Source organism: Cetorhinus maximus, chromosome 9 (genome assembly GCF_964194155.1).
Source record: "Cetorhinus maximus chromosome 9, sCetMax3.hap1.1, whole genome shotgun sequence".
Classification (NCBI taxonomy): domain Eukaryota; kingdom Metazoa; phylum Chordata; class Chondrichthyes; order Lamniformes; family Cetorhinidae; genus Cetorhinus; species Cetorhinus maximus.
Window position 1 is genome coordinate 109,112,740 of NC_135887.1, and position 20,551 is coordinate 109,133,290.

General features: G+C 44.0%; 1 protein-coding gene across 2 annotated transcripts in view; it reads left to right on the top strand.

Annotated features, from left to right (window-relative positions):
- Positions 1 to 13,805: 13,805 nt before the first annotated feature.
- The window catches only part of LOC144684243 (putative oxidoreductase YjmC), a 63,145-nt gene continuing 56,399 nt past the window's right edge, over positions 13,806 to 20,551 (top strand). For both annotated transcript variants that reach the window (XM_078547880.1, XM_078547881.1), the window contains exon 1: positions 13,806 to 13,903. In XM_078547880.1, coding sequence (XP_078404006.1) covers positions 13,899 to 13,903 — 5 coding nt within the window. In that variant the 5' untranslated portion in view covers positions 13,806 to 13,898. The remainder of the gene's footprint in view (positions 13,904 to 20,551) is intronic.

Consider the following 20,551-nt stretch of genomic DNA (forward strand, 5'->3'; position numbering starts at 1 on the left):
TGGCATGATTGAGCTGATTCATTATCAGAAATGCAAGCACTGTTTTAACATTTAAGATGGAATAAAATGCATTAATCCTCTGTTATAATGTGGCAGATGATGTGTGCCAGGCAGACCAAATCCCCAAGGGAAACTTGGTTGCACTATCACAACAGTTTTGCAATATGTATTTATTATGAGGAGATGTATGCACTGAGACTACCAAGACCTTTAGAGATTTGTTTTAAAAATTAAATTAAAATATTCATTAACAAAATAAAAGATTCCAAGCGCATACATATGACTACAATTACTTACTATTATAATAAATCCTAAAATTCCTAACTGACCTGACTTCCAGTTACACAACCCCTTTAAGATAACGGTCCAAGCTAGATTTTAGATTTAAAACAAACCCAGCAAGTTAACACAGTATCCACTTGACAGTGGGATTCCAAATGGGTTTTCTTCAACTTCAGTTACTTTACATTGCAGACTTATGCACAAATGGCTGGGGGCTTCTTGAAGGCTGTTTCACACACTTCTGTTAGATCTTACATGGCCTTTTCCACATAGCTTTTCATTCTCCTTTATATATGTTTCTCTCTTTTTAATATATTCTACTGTTCCATTAGTCTTTGAAACCATATCTTCCTCATAATATAAAAACTTTAAAGTTGCCAATATTGTGAGGAATCTTTGGGGAAAATAAACACACTCCTTATCCTTAACAAAAACAGAATTACCTGGAAAAACTCAGCAGGTCTGGCCGCATCAGTGGAGAAGAAAAGAGTTGACGTTTCGGGTCCACACGACCCTTCAACAGAACTTATTGTTCTGTTGAAAGGTCGTGTGGACCCGAAACGTCAACTCTTTTCTTCTCCACTGATGCTGCCAGACCTGCTGAGTTTTTCCAGGTAATTCTGTTTTTGTTTTGGATTTCCAGCATTCGCAGTAGTTTTTTGTTTTTAACACTCCTTAGCCTTGCTTATCTGGCTAGTTATAAACAGACTGACATCCCTTTGAAATCCAACATCCCTTCATTCATCTAAAAATGCAAATTCCCTTCACACCTTACATGCTAAGCCAGCATCCACATTTACTCATTAGCATGTCAAGCACATTCCTGCACCTAGCTTCTTTTGATGATTTAAAGCTTGCAGTCTACTTGACTCCAAATGTAATTAAATCACACAGACAGACCCAACTATAAGCACACCCAGAAACCTACTTCACAATAAACCAGAAAAATATTATGAAAATTATTATACTTTCATCACATCCTCCAAAAAAAATAAACTTAATAAACTACCTTAAAACCAATTACGAGTTCTCAACCACCTATTTTGGGTAATCTATGACTCCTGAACCTTAAAACTTACAGTACCACCCTCCCTCCCACCCTGATGAATGTGGCCAGCATGGGGAACTGTCAGGACATTGGAATGCCAGCCAGTCCTGGTATTTTTGTGGCCCATCTGCCTCTGTTCCTGCTTCCAGCAAGGCCTGAAAATTCAGCCCTTTGTGTCCTCCTCACAACTTGCTTTCCTACCTATATTTGAATCATCAGCAAACTTGGCTCCAAATACACTCTGTCCCTTCATCCAAGCCATTGATACAAATTGTAAATAGTTGAGGCCTCAGCACTGATCCCTGTGGCAGCCCAGTAGTTACAATTTGTCAACCTAAAAATGACCTATTTATCCCAACTACTTGTTTCCTGTTAGTTACTCAATCTTCTATCCATATTAATATATTAGCCACAAAACCGTGAGCTCTTATCTCATGCAGTGACCTTTTATAAGCTCCTTAACTGAGATGAAGAGAAATTTCTTCACCCAGGGAGTGGTGAGCCTGTGGAATTTGCTACCACAGAAAGTAGTTGAGGCCAAAACACTGTATGTTTTCAAGAACGAGTTAGATATAGCTCTTGGGGCAAAAGGGATCAAAGGGTATGGGGAGAAAGGGAGCAGGCTATTGAGTTGGATGATCAACCATGATCATATTGAATGGCGGAGCAGGCTAGAAGGGCCGAATGACTTACTCCTGCTCCTATTTTCTATGTTTATTAAATGCCTTTGGAAATCCAAATACATTACATCACCAGTTCCCCTTTATCCACTCTGCTCATTACATCTTCAAAGAATTCCAGTTGCCTAAATCATTGCAATTCCCGCCTCTGAACAGGAGCTCAGCTCCCATTCCATCCACCAGCGTATGTGCATTTTTTCCCACCACTGATGTAATTATTGTGCATCTGCTACCAACTGCTTTCGGCTTTCTGCTTCCTCCTCCTCTCCTCGCTGCTTCCTTCCACTGCCTGCTGTCCACTTTCTGCTCCCTCCCACTCCGAGTAAGGTTATGGATGCTCCGTCATTAAGTATATTTAAGGGTGAGATGGACAGATTTTTAATCTCTCAGGTAATCAAGGGATATGGGAAGCTGGCATGAAAGTGGAGATGAGGTAAAAGGTCAGCCATAATCTTATTGAAATGCAGAGCAGTTTCAAGGGGCCATATCACCTGCTCCTCCTATTTCTTATGTTCAGTATTGCTCATCTTTTTGGTATCATTTCTCTATTATCATCCTGTCCATAACTTCCCTCTCCTCTTTTATTCTAACCTTCACATTGTTTGTTTCCTTTGTGAAGACAGATGTAAAGCAATCTGTCCATTTTTCAGCCATGTCCTCCACCTAAAATAGGTCCAACTTTTTCCCTAGCTAATTGATCACACTTTACTTATTTATAAAATGTTTTGGGGTTTAATTTAATGTTCCTCTCATCCTTCCTCTCTTGGCACCCGCCCCCCACCCCCCCCCCACCCCCCCCACCATCCCCCCCACCCCCCCACCCCACCCCCCACCTCCCTCTCAATTCCCTCTTTTACTCTTCATATTCAGAATAGAAGAGTCTATAGTCAGCACAATAAATAGTGCCTTGCAACTCCTACAACAGAGATGGACTTATGAGAAGTTGAGGGAAGGGCAGAAACCGATGCAAAGTTCAGGGTGAGAGCAGGAAGTGGCACCATTACAGTCATCAACGTACTGGAGAAAGAGGTGAGGGAGGGGTCCTAAAGACAAGATCAAAGAATGTTCCACATATCCCACAAAAAAACAGACATAGCTAGGACCTCTGCAGGTTCCCATAGCAACACCTTTCGTTTGGTTGTAGTGAGTGGGATAAAGGAGAAGTTGTTCAATGTGAAAACAAGTTTAGCTAGGCAGAGGAGGGCGGTTGTGGATGGGACTGGTTGCACCTCTGTTCAAGCCCTGAGTAATGAGTCTCCTATTCTGCATCCAATTCTCCATTTCCTCTTCTTCAAACCACCTGCTTTATACTGCTGTGGGGTTGATCTTATCTAGACTGGTTCAAGTTACTCTCCTGGTCAGTACTTGGTTGTCAATTCCACACTCTCAGGGGGGCTGTGCATTGTTCCCTGCTTCCTCTTTATAATATGGTGGATATTTTCCCACTTCCTTCCCTTCCTCTGTCTCTGAACACCCAACTCCTTAAGTGAACATTTTAAAAACCTCAGATGTTAATTGTTAATGAATGGTGTGTTTAATTGCATTCAGTTAATTACAAATAACATTCATTCCACGTAAGTGCTAGGTAATGACCATTTCCAACAAGGGAGAATCAATAATTTCCCCTTGACATTCAACAGCATTACCATTGCTGAATCCCCCACAATCAAAATCCTGGGGGTTGCCATTGACCAGAGACTGAACTGGACCAACCATATAAATATTGTGGTTACAAGAGCAGCTTGTAATCAGCAGATCATCGTTGATGATAAAGTGTTTCTGCTGTTCCAACCAAGTCTTCACAATACTACCACTTGGTCTCTGCTGTGGCCACCCTTGTTGACAGTAATGGTGGATGTGGGCACACTCCTCATCTCCCCAAAGCCTGTCCACTATCTACAAGGCACAAGTCAGGAGTGTGATGGAATACTCTCCACTTGCCTGGTTGAGTGCAGCTCCAACAACACTCAAGAAGATCAACACCATTCAAGACAAAGCAGCCTGATCGATTGGCTGATTCACCACCTTAAACATTCACTCCCTCCACCATTGATGCACAGTGGCAATCGTGTGTACGCAGGGGTCGGTATTGGGACCCTTGCTTTTCCTGATATACATTAATGATCTAGATCTTGGTGTGCAGGGGACAATTTCAAAGTTTGCATATGATAACAGAACTTGGAAGCATTGTAAACTGTGGAAGACAGTATAGAACTTCAAAAGGACAGACAAGTTGGTGGAGTGGGCAGATAGGTGGCAGGTGAAGTTTAACACGGAGAAGTGTGAGATGATTTTGGTCGGAAGAACATAGAGGGAGGGTTTTAGATTCCTGGATCACTGGGACCATTTCTGGGGAAGGTGGGACCTGCACAAACGGGACGGTCTACATCTGAACCAGAGTGGGACTAACATCCTTGCGGGCATGTTGGCTAGTGCTGTTGGGAGGAGTTTAAGCTAATTCGGCAGGGAGAGGGGACACAGCATGTTAGCAGAATAGGGACACATCATAATACAGTAAAACAACCAAGTCAGAGGGAGTACAGCTGCAATAAGCTTCAAGGGAGTAAGGCAAGGCTGGATGGCCTCTACTTTAATGCCAGGGGTATTACAGGTAAAACAGATGAGTTAAGGGGGAGGATTGACATGTGGAACTGTGATATAGTAGCCATCACTGAGACGTGGTTGAGGGAAGGGCAGGATTGGCAGCTCAACATTCTGGGATATAGAATCTTCAGGTGAGACAGGGGAGGGGGTAAAAGAGGAGGAGGCATTGCATTATTAGTTAAGGAGTCCATTACTGCAGTAAGGAGAGATGATATCTTGGAGGGGGCAACGAATGAATCTTTGTGGGTAGAGCTTAGGAATAAAAAAGGGGCAACCACATTATTAGGTGTTTATTATAGATCCCCAGCTAGTCAGCGGGAAATTGAGGAGCAAATATGTGCACAATTTGTGGAGGTGTGTAAAAACAATAACAATATGGTAATTATATTAGGTGATTTCAACTTTCCCAACATTAATTGGGATAGACATAGTGTTAAGGGCTTGGTTGGAGTGGATTTCTTGAAATGTGTACAGGAGAACTTTTTAGGTCAATATGCAGAGGGTCCAACAAGGGACGGTGCATTGCTGGACCTAATTCTGGGGAATGAAGCCGGACAGGTTGCTGAGGTGGTAGTGGGCGAGCATTTTAGTGATAGCGACCACAACATGGTCCAGTTTAAGTTTGTTATGGGCAAAGAAATTGACAAGTTGCAAAAAAAATGTTGTGGATTGGGGGAGAGTGAATTTTAGTAAAATAAGGCAGGACCTGGTCAAGGTAGACTGGGAACAGCTACTTGTGAGGAAATCTACAGAGGTACAGTGGGGGGGTATTCAAAAAGGAAATGGGGAGGGTACAGGCTCAACATATTCCCTCTAGGGTGATAGGAAGGAGTAACAAGCCCAGAGAACCATGGATGACCAGAGATATTCAGGTTACGATGAGAAGGAAAAGATAGGCTTTTAGCAGGTACAAGGGAAGCAAATCAGCAGAGGCATTAGTGGAGTACAGACAGTGCAGGGTGGAGCTTAAGAAATTAATTAGGAGAGCAAAGAGGGGATAGGAGAAAGCTCTGGCTGGTAAAAGTAGGGAAAATCCCAAGATATTCTATAAGTATATCAATGGGAAGAGGATAACCAGGGAAAGAGTAGGGCCCATAAGGGATAGCACCTTCCAAACCCACGACCTCCACCACCTAGGAAGACAAGGGCAGCAGATGTATGGGAACACCATCACCTGCAAAATCCCCTTCAAGCCACACACCATCGTGACTTGGAACTATATCATCATTGCTTCACTGCTGCTGGGTCAAAATCCTGGAACTCCTTTCCTAATAGTACTGTGGGTGTACCTACACCACATGGACTGCAGGGGTTCAAGAAGATGGCTCACCACCATCTTCTCAAGGGCAATTAGGCTTGGGCAATAAATGCTTACCTGGCCAGCGATGCCCACATCCCATGAAAGAATAAAAAAAAGTTGGGCATTAACTGGCGATTCACATGTAATCCTGTATTGGAAAAAACTGAGACTGTGATTGTTGGGTGAGGAGGTGCCTGTTTGTAATGTGTGTCCCTGTAAATAAAGGTTTATAAAATGTACAAAGACTAGGCTCCGGCTTGATTCTTCACCACCTGGCTTTCTGGAACAGAACACCACAAATGTCAGCAATGGTCTTCCAGCTGCAACAAGCTGACCTGCAACACATGCAACAGAAACACCTTCTGTGCATGTGGTTCTCTCACAGACATACAGGGACTGTGCATCATACCAGGAACCGTGCACATGCAGGGACCGTGCATTGTGCGTTAACCATGCACCGTACAGGAAGTGCGCCATAAATTCATTGTACAAGACAAGGACCACACATTATACAGGGACTGAGCATTTCACAAGAGCCATGCCTTGTACAGGACAGGGATTTGTTTTGGGTTCATAAAATGCACAGATATCATAAATAGTACAGGACAAGGACAATGCATCATACAGAACTATGCATCCTACAAGGACCCATGCATCACACAAGAATTGCACACCATACAAGACAGGAACCACGCAACCCAGAGGGACCATGCAGCATACAGGGACCGTGCATCACAGAGGGATTGTGCATCTTACAGGGACTGCACATCATACAGGACAGGGATTGTTGTAAGATGCGGAGCAGAAATTTTCGCTCGGCAGGTGGGCGTGCGCCCGAACTGCTCGAGCGTGAAATGACGCGTGTTGATGTCGGCCAAGTGTGCCAATGTCAACGTGCAGTCACGTAATAGTTCGGTCGGCAGGCATGCGCCGGAGCTGGCAGCACGCCCGTCAACAATTGAAAGGCCTGTTAAGGCCATTAAGCACTCAATTAAATTAAATTTTTCGCTGCCCGTCCAACCTAATGGTTGGCGGGCAGGCGAAAAGGCCAAGCGGCCTTTGCATTTTTTTGGAAACCCCATCCACAGGCGGGATGAGGTTTCCAAAAGCAAATAAAAATAAAATGAACGCTTTAATTTTTCATTAATAACATGTCCCTGCTTGTATGACAGAGTCACATGAGGGAACATGTTTCATTACATTTTTATTTTTAAAATTTTTTTTCGTATCTCTTCATCTCCCTGAGACAGCACTGTGCCTCAGGGACACTATGAAGCGTTCGCACGTGCGCATGCGCGAAGTTTGCGCTCATCCTGCTCACACTTCCCCCCTGCACAAGTAGCACTTAGCAGGGCAGGCCTTAATTGACCTGCCAGCATTAAATTGCTGTCCGGTGCCGATTGCGGGCAGCAGTCAGCTTCCCGAACGCACCTGCCCACTCCCACCGAGCGCCCCTGCCAAGGGCAAAATATGTTCCGTTATATGCGGTTCAGTAGGTCTCATGAAGAGGTTTTGAGTCTTGTGTAGTTTAACATTGGGTGTTTATTAACTACTTGTAACTACATAGATATATACAGTATAAAGTCTAGCCTAGGAGCTATCTCCTTGCTTGCCTCTACACACCTTTCTGACCAGTACAAGATTTCACTCTAGACTCAGGTCATGTGTTCCTTTACCTCACACTGTGGGTGGTACTATACTCAATACCACGTAACCCTTTCTATGCCAGACCCTTATACTGCAGCTCCCCTAAGTCTTTATCCCAAGAATTTACAATGTATTCCTCTTAACCCAACATATTTACATTACTTCATGTACCCCTTCTACTTCCCTCAAGTCTCTGTGTTTACAGGTTCAGTTGGTCTGGATGCTTTATAATTCTTCCAAATCTTGTCTTTACAATAGTTGGAGGAGTGGTAGACTCTGTTGTAGTGGGTAAACCTTGATGAAGAAGAGGTTGTGTTGGATGTGGTCATTCTGGTGTTTGGTCGTCTTCTTCAATTTCTCTCCAATGGAGGTCTCATGAGGAGGATGGCAGATATCATGGAGACCCTGGTGCAACAGAACGCGGAGATGCACACAGACCTGCACTCCATCGTGGAAGCCATGGGTGAGCTCCTGCAGATGGAAACGGGGCACCTTGACATCCCTCCAGGTGCTCCTTCCCCTCAATGAGTCAGGCCAGGGCCCTCGGGCACCCAAAGGGAGGAGGAGCGGCAGCTGGACATCCCTGGATCAACCACTCAGGAATCTCAGAGGCTGTCCAACCCCTCTGAATTCCCTTTGCCTGTGAGCCCCTCAACCTCGTCCTCTGTCACCGCAAAGGGAGCAGCAGGCCCACGAGTGATTCTAGAGGGAGAAGTGTGTGTGTAGCAGGGCCTTTTGGAGCCTCGTGCAAGCACTCTCCCATGAATGCGGATCCTTTCCGTATCACACTCATCTCAATGTCCTGAGCATTTTCAATGCTGCCTGCCCTGGTTCGCTTCCAGTTGTACATCAGAGCTGACCTGCATCTCCTCCCACCCACTGATCACACTCCCATTCAACAACTGATCTCGCCCACCACGACTCTCGTTTCACTTTCGATTTGGACAGCATGGTGCTAATTCGGTTTTACTTATGTTCCCCCATCCTTTACCCTCCCCCAGTCACTCATTTCCATTCCCCCATCACAGTTGACCCCCCTGGCATCACCTTCCAGCTCCCCTCCAAGACCTGCCAGCCACAACCCTTTTCCTTCAGGGATCTCCCAGTGAAGATGCACGTTCTCTTCCTTCCCAAAAATCCCACCCCCGCCCACATTAACCTCCCCGACCTCCTGCTTCCCATCCCCAGGGTCCATGTCTGCCTCCGAGTCCCTACTAACCACCCTCGCTGTCCCTTCTACCGCTATCGTCAAACCTTCACCCTCCCACCCTATGGCCTGACCCTGCCCTCAGTCATTCTCACCATTCCTTTGTACCATGCCCACCCTCAGTCTGCTCCCCAGGAGGCAGTCATGGACCCATCAGTCCCCTCCGTTGCACATTCACCTGGACACCCCCTCTGTACCCCTTCCCCGCCTGGAACTCCTTTCCCCCCAGAACTCCTTCCCCTCTCTGAACCACTTCCTCCCTGGAACTCCTTCTTCCTCTCCCCCCTCTGAACCCATTCCTCCCTGGAACTCCTTCCCACTCTCCCACCTCTGAACCCCTTTCCCCCTGGAAACCCTTCCTCTCTCTGGACCCTTTACCCTCCCTGAAATATCTTCTCCCCTCTGGACCCCTTCCCCCTTCCGGACCCCTTCTCCCCGAGAACACCTATTCCCCCTGGATCCCTCCCCGCCCCGAACCACTTCCCCCCTGGATCCCCTTCCCCCCCACTTAGTCCTCCCATGACCTTGGACTCCCCCTGCTTAGTCCTCCCCTTCCTGACTCCTTCAGACACCCTGACTCCTTTTGCTACCCATAGTCCTGCCCCCACCAACTCCTTCCTCCAGCCTTACCTCTTCCTCCAGCCTCACTTCTTCCTCCAGACTTACTCCTCCCCCATTCCTGACTCCCTCAGACACCCTTACTTCTTCCATATTTACACCTTCTCCCTTCCTGACTCCTTCCTCCACCCTTAGTTCTTTCCCCACCCTTACTTCCTCCCCTCTCCACACTCCTTTCCCCCTCCAAACTCCTTTCCTTACACCTTCCACCCCCGTTACACCTACCTCCCTAGTTGCCATCTTCTCCCCGTTACCCCCTCCTCCCCCACACTCCCTCCCCCGACACCTTCATTCCCCCCTCCCAACTTTACCCCCCCCAAAAACCTTCATTCCCCCATCCAACCTCACCCTCCCGACACCTTCATTCCCTCCTCCAACCTCACCCAACACCTTCTGCCAACACCTCTTCCTCTCCTACCCCTCAACCATAATCCATTGTGAGCAACAACAGTGACTTTCCAACTTCCATAAACTGTTTCGCAGCAGAGCCATGTCCATGAGAATCCACCCAGCATGCCATGGATGTTCCTCCAGTGTTCTGTTGCTGTTGAGCTCCAGCAGCTTCTGATCCTCGGATGTCCACAGTCTGAGCAAGGCCCTGGTGGTAAGTCCCAACTTCTGCACGTCACGCTTGTCAAGACGTGTTCTGCACCGGCGTGTTTTCCTGCCGACGTGGGTGGATGATCCAGAGGGGTGGGGAATGAGTCCAGCGGGCTGGCCTTATAATGATATGACAATGAGGTTCCCGATGTCCGATGGCAGGGAACGTGGCCCGCCATCAACGGGCTGGCGGACGATCGCAAACTAGTTTCATGATGTCGTGAAACCGATTTTTGGCCTTCTCACCATATTGTCTGCTCACACCACCAAACAGGCCCGACGTCAGCCAGCATGGAAAATTCCGCCCGATGTGTCTAAAGAACAAAATAGAGGTCTTGAATAATTTGCATTTCTCATTCAGTGTCAGCCCTGCTTCCTGCAAGCATTCTAGGACTGTTGTGAGTTTTTTGTCATGTTCTTCCACTGTCCTGCTGTGGGCCAAAATATCAGCCATATGGCAGATGATACCCTCTAGGCCCTGCAAAATGTCAACATCGTGCATTGAAAGATTTCCAGTGTGGAAGTGATTCTAAATGGTAAGTGGTTGAAGCAAAATCTGCCAAAGGGGATAATGAATGTGGTCAGCAATCTGGACTTTACATCTAATGGAAGTTGTCAAAAGCCTCTGTTAGAGTCGAGCTTTGAAACATCGTGCTTTTAGAGAGTTTGGTCAGGCTGTCGTCCACCGAGGACATCGGGTGGACTTCTCTTGCCACGGCTTTATTGAGATGTGCCAAGTCGACACAGACATGGATGGATCCGTTCAGTTTTGGGACTGGGACCATCCTGGAACACCATTCGGTTGGCTGAATGACAGGGGAGATGACACCCATTTTGGTAATTTCGTCCAGCTGTTGCTACACTTGCTTCATGAGTGGATGGGGCATTTTTCGTGGCTTGAACAGCCACACAAGCTTAGCATCCTCCCTCAGTACAATTCTGTATGTGGTCCTTAGTCACCCCAAGCGAGTAAAGAGTTTCAGGAACTCCTTTTTAAATTTGGAACCATGCCCTTGCTTGTTAACATTGTCAATTTTCTGTAGGAAGTTGAGGTTGACAAAGGCTTTTCAGTTTAAAAGGGAACATTCTTGGTTGTTGACAACAAACAAGATCTCTCGTATTCTTTTGTCTTTGTACCTGAGTGTTGCCTGCAGAGTACCTTTCACTGGGAGTTTGATGCCACCTGCTCTGTACAGCTGTGTTGTGGGTGGCACCATACATTGAGTCACCAGCCATGGTTCCTTGTCCGAGAGGACCATAACACTGGCTTCGTGTCTAATTTAATGTTTGTGAGATGACCATTAATCAAGTTACCTGTGTTCCAAAATGAAACTCCCTGATCTTTGGCCTCACCTAAGTAGCATGGTTGTGTTCCCTCTTGGTGTGGTACCTTGACCTCGTGAATCATCTTGGGATCATCTGTGCATCTGGCTGTGTTCACTTTGCATAGCTTTCCAAAGTGTCCTATGTGGTTGCAATTAAAACACTGTGCTGAGACTGCCGGACATTGATCACATCTGTGGGGTCGCTTGGCTCCACAGCACTGGCATGGTCCCCCCCATTCTAATGGTCAATATGGGCATTGCTTCCCTTGGCCTGGAGTGTCCCTGCTCCTCTGCTGTTTTACTAGCTGGGCAGTGGGGCTTGCTTTCGCCTCTTAAGAGGATCGGTGCTGTAAACAGATTTCAGATTGCTTGACAATCTGAATGGCCTTTTCAAGGGTCAAATGTTCCTTAGCCTGAAGCATGCATCGTCCGCCACTCCACAACAATTCTGTCCCTGATTAGCTCTGATTTCAAGTGACCATAGTCACAGCCTTCAGCCATTCTGTATAGCTCATTAATGAAGGAGTCAACAGGTTCTTCTGGCTGTTGGACACATTTGTTAAACTTTGCTCTTTCAAGGATCTTGTTACTACTCAAATTAAAATATGTGTCAAATGATTTTTTTAAATTGTCAAATATTGCTAAGAATTCATTGATTCCTTGTCTAGCTATTATATCATTGGCCATTGGACCTACCGAATAAAGCAATGTGTTTACCTGTTCAGCTTCTGTCCTCTTGTCTAGACCTGAAGCAGTCATGTATCTAAGGAATCTCTTTTTCCAATGTCCCCAATTTTATGACTGGTCCGGGCCTTGGATGAGGTAGATTTTTGATCCATAGTCATTTAAAATTAAAAGTATATATACCTTTAAATGCTGTTATGAAATCCAAGATGGTGCTACCACTTTGCTTCTTCTCAATGAGGTTTCCCGTGCTTAACAGTTTTGGCAGGTAGCAATGGCGGTTGCAATTTCTGTATTATAAATTTTCAGCGGCAAATCCCTGGATCGACCTTTTTTTGAGTCTTCCCCGCAGTATCTAAGTACTTTCTCATTGTGAAAGCTTAAATTTCCAGCTTTTGCTGAGTTTTTTAACAGCCAATTATTTTTTAATTACATATTTTTTTCAACTGGAGCAAGCTCCCCTCACCGAGTCATTTGCTTAAACTCATTCCGGCCAAGAACTGAAGTTTTTTAGCTCACCCTGCTGGGCCTTCTGACACTGCACTCTTTGAGTATTGAAGCCGGACTTCCACAGGGCTCAATGGAGTATTCTGTTGCAGTGTGAAGTTTTATTTCTGCCTTCTGCTTCCATACCTGCTTTGCAGCTTTTCTCTTGCGATCTCCTTCTGTGCCTTCGCTTCTGGTGCTTTTTGGTATGTCAGAATGCTGCTCCTTTATTCCTTCAAGTTTTAAATTTCTTTTCCAACTTTTGTGAGGTTCTGGGTTGTTCTGATAGCTGCCACCATGTTGTAAAATATTGTGTGTAGTTTGGTAGGTCTCATGAAGAGGCTCTGAGTCTTGTACAGTTTAACAATATTTATTAACTACTTATAACTATATACATATATACAGTATAAGGTTAAGCCAGAAGCAGTCTCCATGCTTGCCTCTACACACATCTCTGTCCTGTACAAGATTGCCCTCTAGACTCGGGTCATTTGTCCCTTTACATCACACTATGGGCAGTACTGTATCCAATCCCACATTAACCCTTTATATGCCAGACCCTTATACTACAGGGATCATACGTCGTATGGCGACCGTATATCACACTAGTAATTTAATTTGTTTTTATTCATCTTTCCTGTTCCTTTATTTTTAGATATCACTGTTCTGTCTCTCTAACCACTCTATCTCTTGCTCTTTCTTCCTGTGCTCTTTCACTCTCTCTTGTTCTATTGCTTCCTGTTTTCTTATTCTCTCCCTCTCCCTCTCTCTCCTCACTCGCTTTCTCTCTCCCACTCTCTCACTTCTCTGCTCTCTCATTCTCTTGAGCACTTGCTTTCTCCCTCAGTCTCTTACCTTTTTCTCCTCACGCTCTTGCTCTCTTGTTGCTTCAATAAAATTTTCAGTGAATCCTTCTAAACTAACCACCCTGTTCTGTTTTCCTTCTCTCACCTGTGCAATGGCCTGTGGTGCTCTTCATGTAACTTCAGATTTGACTGAAATGCTGTAATATACAAATTAAATTTTGAATCAAAACATCCTGTGATCCATTTTATTTCTAAACTGGTAGAGGCTGCAGACAAGTTTCAAGACTATTCTTGCCACTTAGGTATCAAACAAACCTGTGGGTTTTACCCAGAAACTCTTTCGAGTTATCAACAATCACAGATTACAACTCTTTCGAGTACAATCACAGTTCTTGGTTTTCCGGGAGTGGGACATGAACCCACAACCCTCTGATTCAAAGGCAAGGGTGCTATGAACTGAGCCACAGCTGACACCTCTAAAAGGAGTGGCTGAGCTGTCTCCTTAGCAACAAGTCACATGTTATCAGCAATAATTAGTGACTTGCTCAGAGACTGCAACTTCATTAATTGAACCTGTTTCCAATTGCCAGGCGTTAAATTGAGAGATCAACATGAGGTAAGCTTTATCTTTTGAAATGAAGTTTTTGACAAAGACGTCTGCAGGTAAATTGGAGTTTTTGCTCAAACAGCTCCTACACGTGACACTGTGGAGACTCATCAACTCTCGGCAGTATGGTGTTGCAGCTAAGTTTTCAAGGCAAGGCGCAGTGAACAAGTTGCAAAACTGAACTAAAGCACAGAAAGCTGGAAATACTCAACATGTCAGGTAGCATCTGTGGAGAGAGAAACAAACAGGGTTACAATTTCAGGTCGATGTCCTTTCATAAAGACGAGAAACACCTGTGTCTCTCTCTGCAAATTGTTGCCTGACCTGCTGAGTATTTCCAACATTTTCTGTTTAACATTTTTTATAAGCTTGAGCTGCTCCACAACAGCCATTGGCTCCAAATCTGCAGGCAGGCTTTCAGGGTTATAGGGAAAGAGCAATGTGTTGGGACTTTCAAAGAGTCAGCAAGGAAACAAAGGGCCAAATGGCCACCTCCTGTGCTGTAAGGTTTTATGATCATTGTGTCATATCCTGAAGACTTTGCTAAAGTAACAGCAAAGAACTTATAATAATTTTGAATTTCAGGTGCATCCAACGTTACAACTAAGTTTGGAAATTTGAATTTTTGATTGATCTGTAAAGCATGAATTTGTTTTCAGGCTGTGACTCCTCTCTATTGGCTGGACTATGTGAAGTTCTGTGTCAGGATTTATTCCTGCTGGTGGCCTAATCCCTGTTGATGTCTCTGAATAAGATGCAGTAATTTACTTATAACACATCTGTATCAGTAATCTGTAGATAGAGCTAAGCAATCCCACAACCAAATCTCTTTAGCTGCATCACATCCAGTTGAGAAAAATGGTGCACAGGCAGGCAACTGAGAGGAGAAATCCATTCACAGCCAAATTGAAGCTTGGTGTGCAAGGCGCAAAGCTGTAATGTTTACAAGTGTAGATTGAATGATCCCAATGGGCTTTCTCCCAAGGTCCCACAGTCACAAATTCCACCCAACCCTGTTCACTTCGCCTGGCATTAAGTGCCTGAGTGTTACAGTACAGGCTGTGGAGGGTTGATAACATTCCGGCTGTAGCATTGAAGATCTGTGCCCCAGAGCTAGCCCCACTTCTAGCCAAGTTGTCCTAGCACAGCTTTTATCTGAAAAAGGCATTTTTGCATGTTCTTAAATGAATAGAATGAGGTGTTTGTAAATTTGTTTTTGAAATATGGGCGTAAACATCAAAGCACATTTTTTGGCACTGATCCCAAATTACCTGAGAAAGAAAAGACGTAACCTTCCATAGCAGCTTTCACAAGTTCAGGACCTACCAAAGCGTTTCGCAACCAATGAAGTATTTTTGAAGTGTGGTCACTGCATGTAATGTAGGAAATGTGGCAGCTAATCTTCGCACAGCAAGCTCCCACATTAGCATTTGGATATTGGCCGAAGCAGTTGTTTTTAGTGATGTAGGCTGAGGGATAAACATTGGCCAGAACACAACAACAACTTATTTTTATATTGTACATTTCATGTAATAAAACATTCCATCGTGCTTTATAAGAGCATTACAAAATAAAGTATGCCCCTGAGACAAATAAAGAAATATTATGTCAGATGGCCAAAAGATTGTCAATGAGGTAGATTTTAAGGAGCAGGGAAAACATCCTCCTCAAAGAACACCACCAGCTGACAGCTAACAAAGCACTCCAATTGACACGGGACCTCAAAAAATGTATGCATTCTTCTGAAATCCTGTAGACCCTACTGGAACACACCCCGCACCCTACAAACTGATGAGAACCCCACCTCCCAATAGTGCACTCCCTGGTTAACTGCAAAAATTACCAAGTGCAACGACTGACCCGAGTGGTGAAGCTGTAGCAAAAACAGAACATGCTGCAAAAACTCAGCATGTCTAACAGCATCTGTGGAGAGCAAAAAAACAGTTAACGTTTCGAGTCTGCATAACTCTTCTTCAGAAGTTGCAGGTTTGAACCTTTCATGGAAAATCTGGACAGCCCTCAGCTACTTGAGGATGGGCCAGGGAGAATGTGGCCATTAGCTCTGCAAGTGGAACATGAGGAACAGCTCAAATTATGGCTATCCAAGTGAGACCATCACCCATATACTGAACTCTAGCCTTGGGTGAGACATTAAAGTGGACGGGGAGTGAGGGGGAGAGTGGATTAGGCTGGATGGGGTATTAAAGGTACAAGGAATGAGAAGAGAGTGGGATTAGACAGGGTTGGATATTAAAGTGTCTGGGAAGTGAGGAGGAGGATATTAGACCTATACTACTATATCATCATAGAATCATAGAATAATACAGCATAGAAAGGAGAACATTCAGTCTATTGTGTTTGTGCCAGTTTTTTGAAAGAGCCATCCAATTAGTTCCATTCATCTGCTCTTTCCCCATAGCCCAACAATTATTTCCCTTCAAGCATTTATTTCCTTTGAAATTCCCTATTCATTTCCCTTTTTGCAATCTAATCGTGCCTCTCCTTTTTCTCATCTTTAACTAGTCAGCTCTACTTGTGAATAGCCAAACCCTGCACACCAAACCCTTCAGGACTCTCAATCATGGCTGCAGAGGATGCTATCTGTTCCCTAATCCTCTATTCCTACCACATTTCTATTTTGCTGCTCCTTCCTTGGACAACCTTCTGCTCCATGGTGCCTCAGTCAGCATCATGGCTGTCCTCCACAGACTTCCTCCTTATCCCCATTGCCACCACCTTCTGTTCAGGTCTATGACCCAAAACTGCCTGACAACTGGCAATGCTCCCAAGGAAAACACAGCCATATGAAGCTGATCTTGGTATAATTGGGTTATAACGACAGCACAGAAACAGGCCATTTGGCACAACAGGTCCCTGCAGTTGTTTATGCTCTGCTTCATCTCACCCTATTAACATATTCTCTTTTCCTTTCTCCCTCATGTGTTAATCTATTTTCCTCTTAAATAAATCTATGCTATTCACATCAACTACAACTTGTGTTAGTTCCTATCACCACTCCCTGTGCAAACAGGTTCTTCCTAAATTTCATATTGGATTTAGTAGTGACTATCTTATATTATGGATCCTAGTTTTGACATCGCCAACAAGTGGAAAAATCTTCCATACCCTATTGAGCCCTTTCATAATTCTAAAGGCCTCTACCAGGTCACCTTTCAATCTTCTTTTCCCTGGAAAAAAATGCTCCAACCTGTTCAACCTTTCCTGATAGGTATAATCTTTCAGTTCTGGTATCATTGTTGTGAATCTTTTCACATCTTCTCCTGTGCCTCTTTATCCTTTTTGCCAATATGCAGACCAGAAATTTGCACATTACTCCAAGTATGGTCCAAGCAAGGCTTGATACAACTTTAACATACCTTCTCAGAATTTTTATTCTATCCTAATAGAAATGAACCCCAATGCTTGGTCTACTTTTCAATAGCCTTATTAACATGCATCACTACTTTACATGATCTGTACCCCAGATCCTTCTGTTCCTCTTATTTTCCAAGGAGAATTTGGTCCCCATATTCCTCCCACCAAAAAGTACTGCCTTACACTTATCTCTTTTGAAATTAATTTGCTAAACACATATCCGTTCTGCAAGGTTATTAATGTCTTTCTGTATTTTATTGCAGTCCTCTTCTGTATTAACTACATCTCCAAATTTGGTGTAATCCACAAATTTTGAAATTGTACTTCTGATTCCTAAGTTCAAATCATTTATGTAAATGGTGAAAAGCAGTGGTTCCAGTACCAAACTTTTGGAATGCCACTTCCCAACATTTATCAATCTGAGTAACTACGCTTAACCCTTACTTTAAGTTTTCTGTTTTGTAGCCAGCTTGATCTCCATTCTGCTACCTGTTACCAGACTCCATACATTCTGATCTTAATCATGAATCTACTCACTAAAGTCACCTCATTAAAGTCATTTTGGAAACCAAAATATATTACATCCACTACTTTACCCTTATTAACTCTTTCTGTTCTTCAAAGAATTCAGTAAAGTTGGTGAAGAATGACCTTCCCTTTAGAATTCATGCTGATTACCCTTTATCATATTTTCAGTTTCTAGATGATTTCTATTAAATCTTTGATTAAGGATTCAACAAACTTTCCTACGACTGAAGTTAAGCTAATTGATCACTCTTACTCAAGTGTTCTCCCACAGACACGTGGTCCACTTGGCCCACCTCATTTCCCAGCACCATGTCCAACAATGCCTCCTTGCTAGTTGAACTGAGAACGTACTGGTCAAGGAATTTCTCCTAAACACTTTTCAGAAATTCCTCCCTTTCTTTCCCTCCAAATACAACCTCTCCCCAATTCACTTTTGTATATGTGGTGAATTGGGCAGACAAGTGGCAACTGAAATTCAATGCAGAGGAGTGTGAGGTGATTTGTTTTGGCAGGAAATATATGGTGAGACAGTCTAAAATAAAGGGAGAGCCTCTAAAGGAGGTGCAGGAACAGAGGGACCTCAGTGTATACATACATAGGTCATTGAAGATGGCAAGGCATGTTGAGAGAGCAGTTAATAAAGCATGTAGTATATTAGGCTTTATTAATAGAGGCATTGAGTGCAAGAGTAAGGAGGTCATGTTGAATTTGTATAAGACAGTAGTTAGGCCTCATCTGGAGTACTGCATCCAGTTCTAGGTGCTATACTTGAGGAAGGATGTGATGGCATTGGAGAGAGTACAGAGGAGATTCACAAGGATGATTCCCGGGATGAAGAACTGTAGCTATGAGGATAGATTGGAGAGGCTGGGACAGTTTTCCTTGAAGAAAAGAAGGCTGAGAGGAGACTTGATAGAGGTATTCAAGATCCTGAGGGGTATGGACAAAGTAAATAGTGAGAAACTGTTCCCACTCGAGAGAACATCAAGAACTAGAGGGCACATATTCAAGATAATTGGCAAAAGGAGTAAATGTGATGTGAGGAAAATTTTTTTTCATCCAGAGGGTGGTTGGAATCTGCAACAAACTTCCTGAAAGGGTGGTGGGGGTAGGTTCGATTGAGGTATTCAAAAGGGAATTGGATTGCTACCTGAAAAGAGAAAATGTACAAGGTTACGGGGTTAAGGCAGGGGAGTGGGACTATTTGGAATGCTCATTCAGAGAGTCAGTGCAGAATTGATGAGCCAAATGGCCTCCTTCTGCACTGTAAAGATACTGTGATTTCCACATCCGGGTCCTGCCCTCCATTTTTAACCGTCCAAGAAATCTTCCCAACTCTGAAAATCCGGCCCTATCACTCTCTTCCTTACAATTCACAATATTTTTGAGTTTTGTGTCATTTACAAATTTTGAAATTGTGCCATGTACCTCCAAGTCATATCGAAATTAGCAGTGGTCCTCTCACCAACTCCTGGAGTAGAATTTTCCCCCATTGGGGGAGAAATTTCCCTGAGGCACAGAGGTGCTGCAGGGAGATTAGTTTTAAGTTTTAACAGTTCAATAAAGTGTTGAAAAAATTTTTATGACATGTCCCCTCCTGTGAAACTGTCACATGAGCTGGGATACATGCATTAATTTCAATAAAAATTTTTGAGAAAATTTAAAATCCTTCATGAAACCTCATCCTGCCCATGGATGAGGTTCCAAGAAAAATGCGAAATCCACCTGGGCTCTTCGCCTGCCCGCCAACCTTAAGGTTGGACGGGCAGCTCCATTAACTATTTTAATTGTTGGTTAAATGGCCTTAATAGGCCTTTGACAGTTAGACGGTCGAGCAGCTGACTCACTGAAAATCTAAGTGACGCACGGTAATGTCGGGACACACACCCGACGTCACCCCGCTTCATTTTACGCCTCGGCAAGCAGGCCCCGCCCCCGCTCGCCGAGCCGAAGACTCTCCCCCTGGAGAACACCAGTGTATGCCTTCCTCCAATCTGAAAACAGATCATTCACTACAGCTCTCTGTTTTTTATCCTTTAGCCAATTTTGCATCCATACTGCTACAGCCCCTTTTATTTCAATTTTTGTTTCAATTTTTCTAACAAGCCTAAAATGTAAAATGATTTAAAGTCTATATACACATCGAATGCATTGCACTACCCTCATCAGCACACTGTTACCTCGTCAAAAAACCCATCAAACTAGTCCAACATGATTTTCCCTTAACATATCCGCATTGACTTTCCTTTATTAGTCCATACTTATCCAAGTGGCAGTTAATTTTCCCATGGGTTATCATTTCTAAAAGCTTCGCCACTACTAATGTTAAACTGACTGACCTGTATTTTTGCTGCATTTATCTTTCTTTCACTTTTTTAAACAAAGGCAATTCTCCAATCTTCTGGCACCATGCCTATCTCCAAGAAATATTGGAAGATTGTGTCCAATTCCTCTGCAATTTCCACCTTTACTTTCCTCAGAATCCTAGGATGTATCTAATATTGTAATATGTAATAGTGCCTCTGCTACTTCATACCCATTGTCATTTTTTAAGTGTGTTAGTATGAATTAATCAATTCTCAGGGATCTACTGCTCTCTGGTGATTGTTCATTGACATTACAAACCTTCACATTCCAACTTTCTTTGTGAACAGGAAGTGGTAATGAACATATTTGTTTACAATCATTCCTCCTTCAGCCATTTATTTCTGCAAGTATTTCCTCTACATCCCACAGAGAAGCTGCCTCAATACC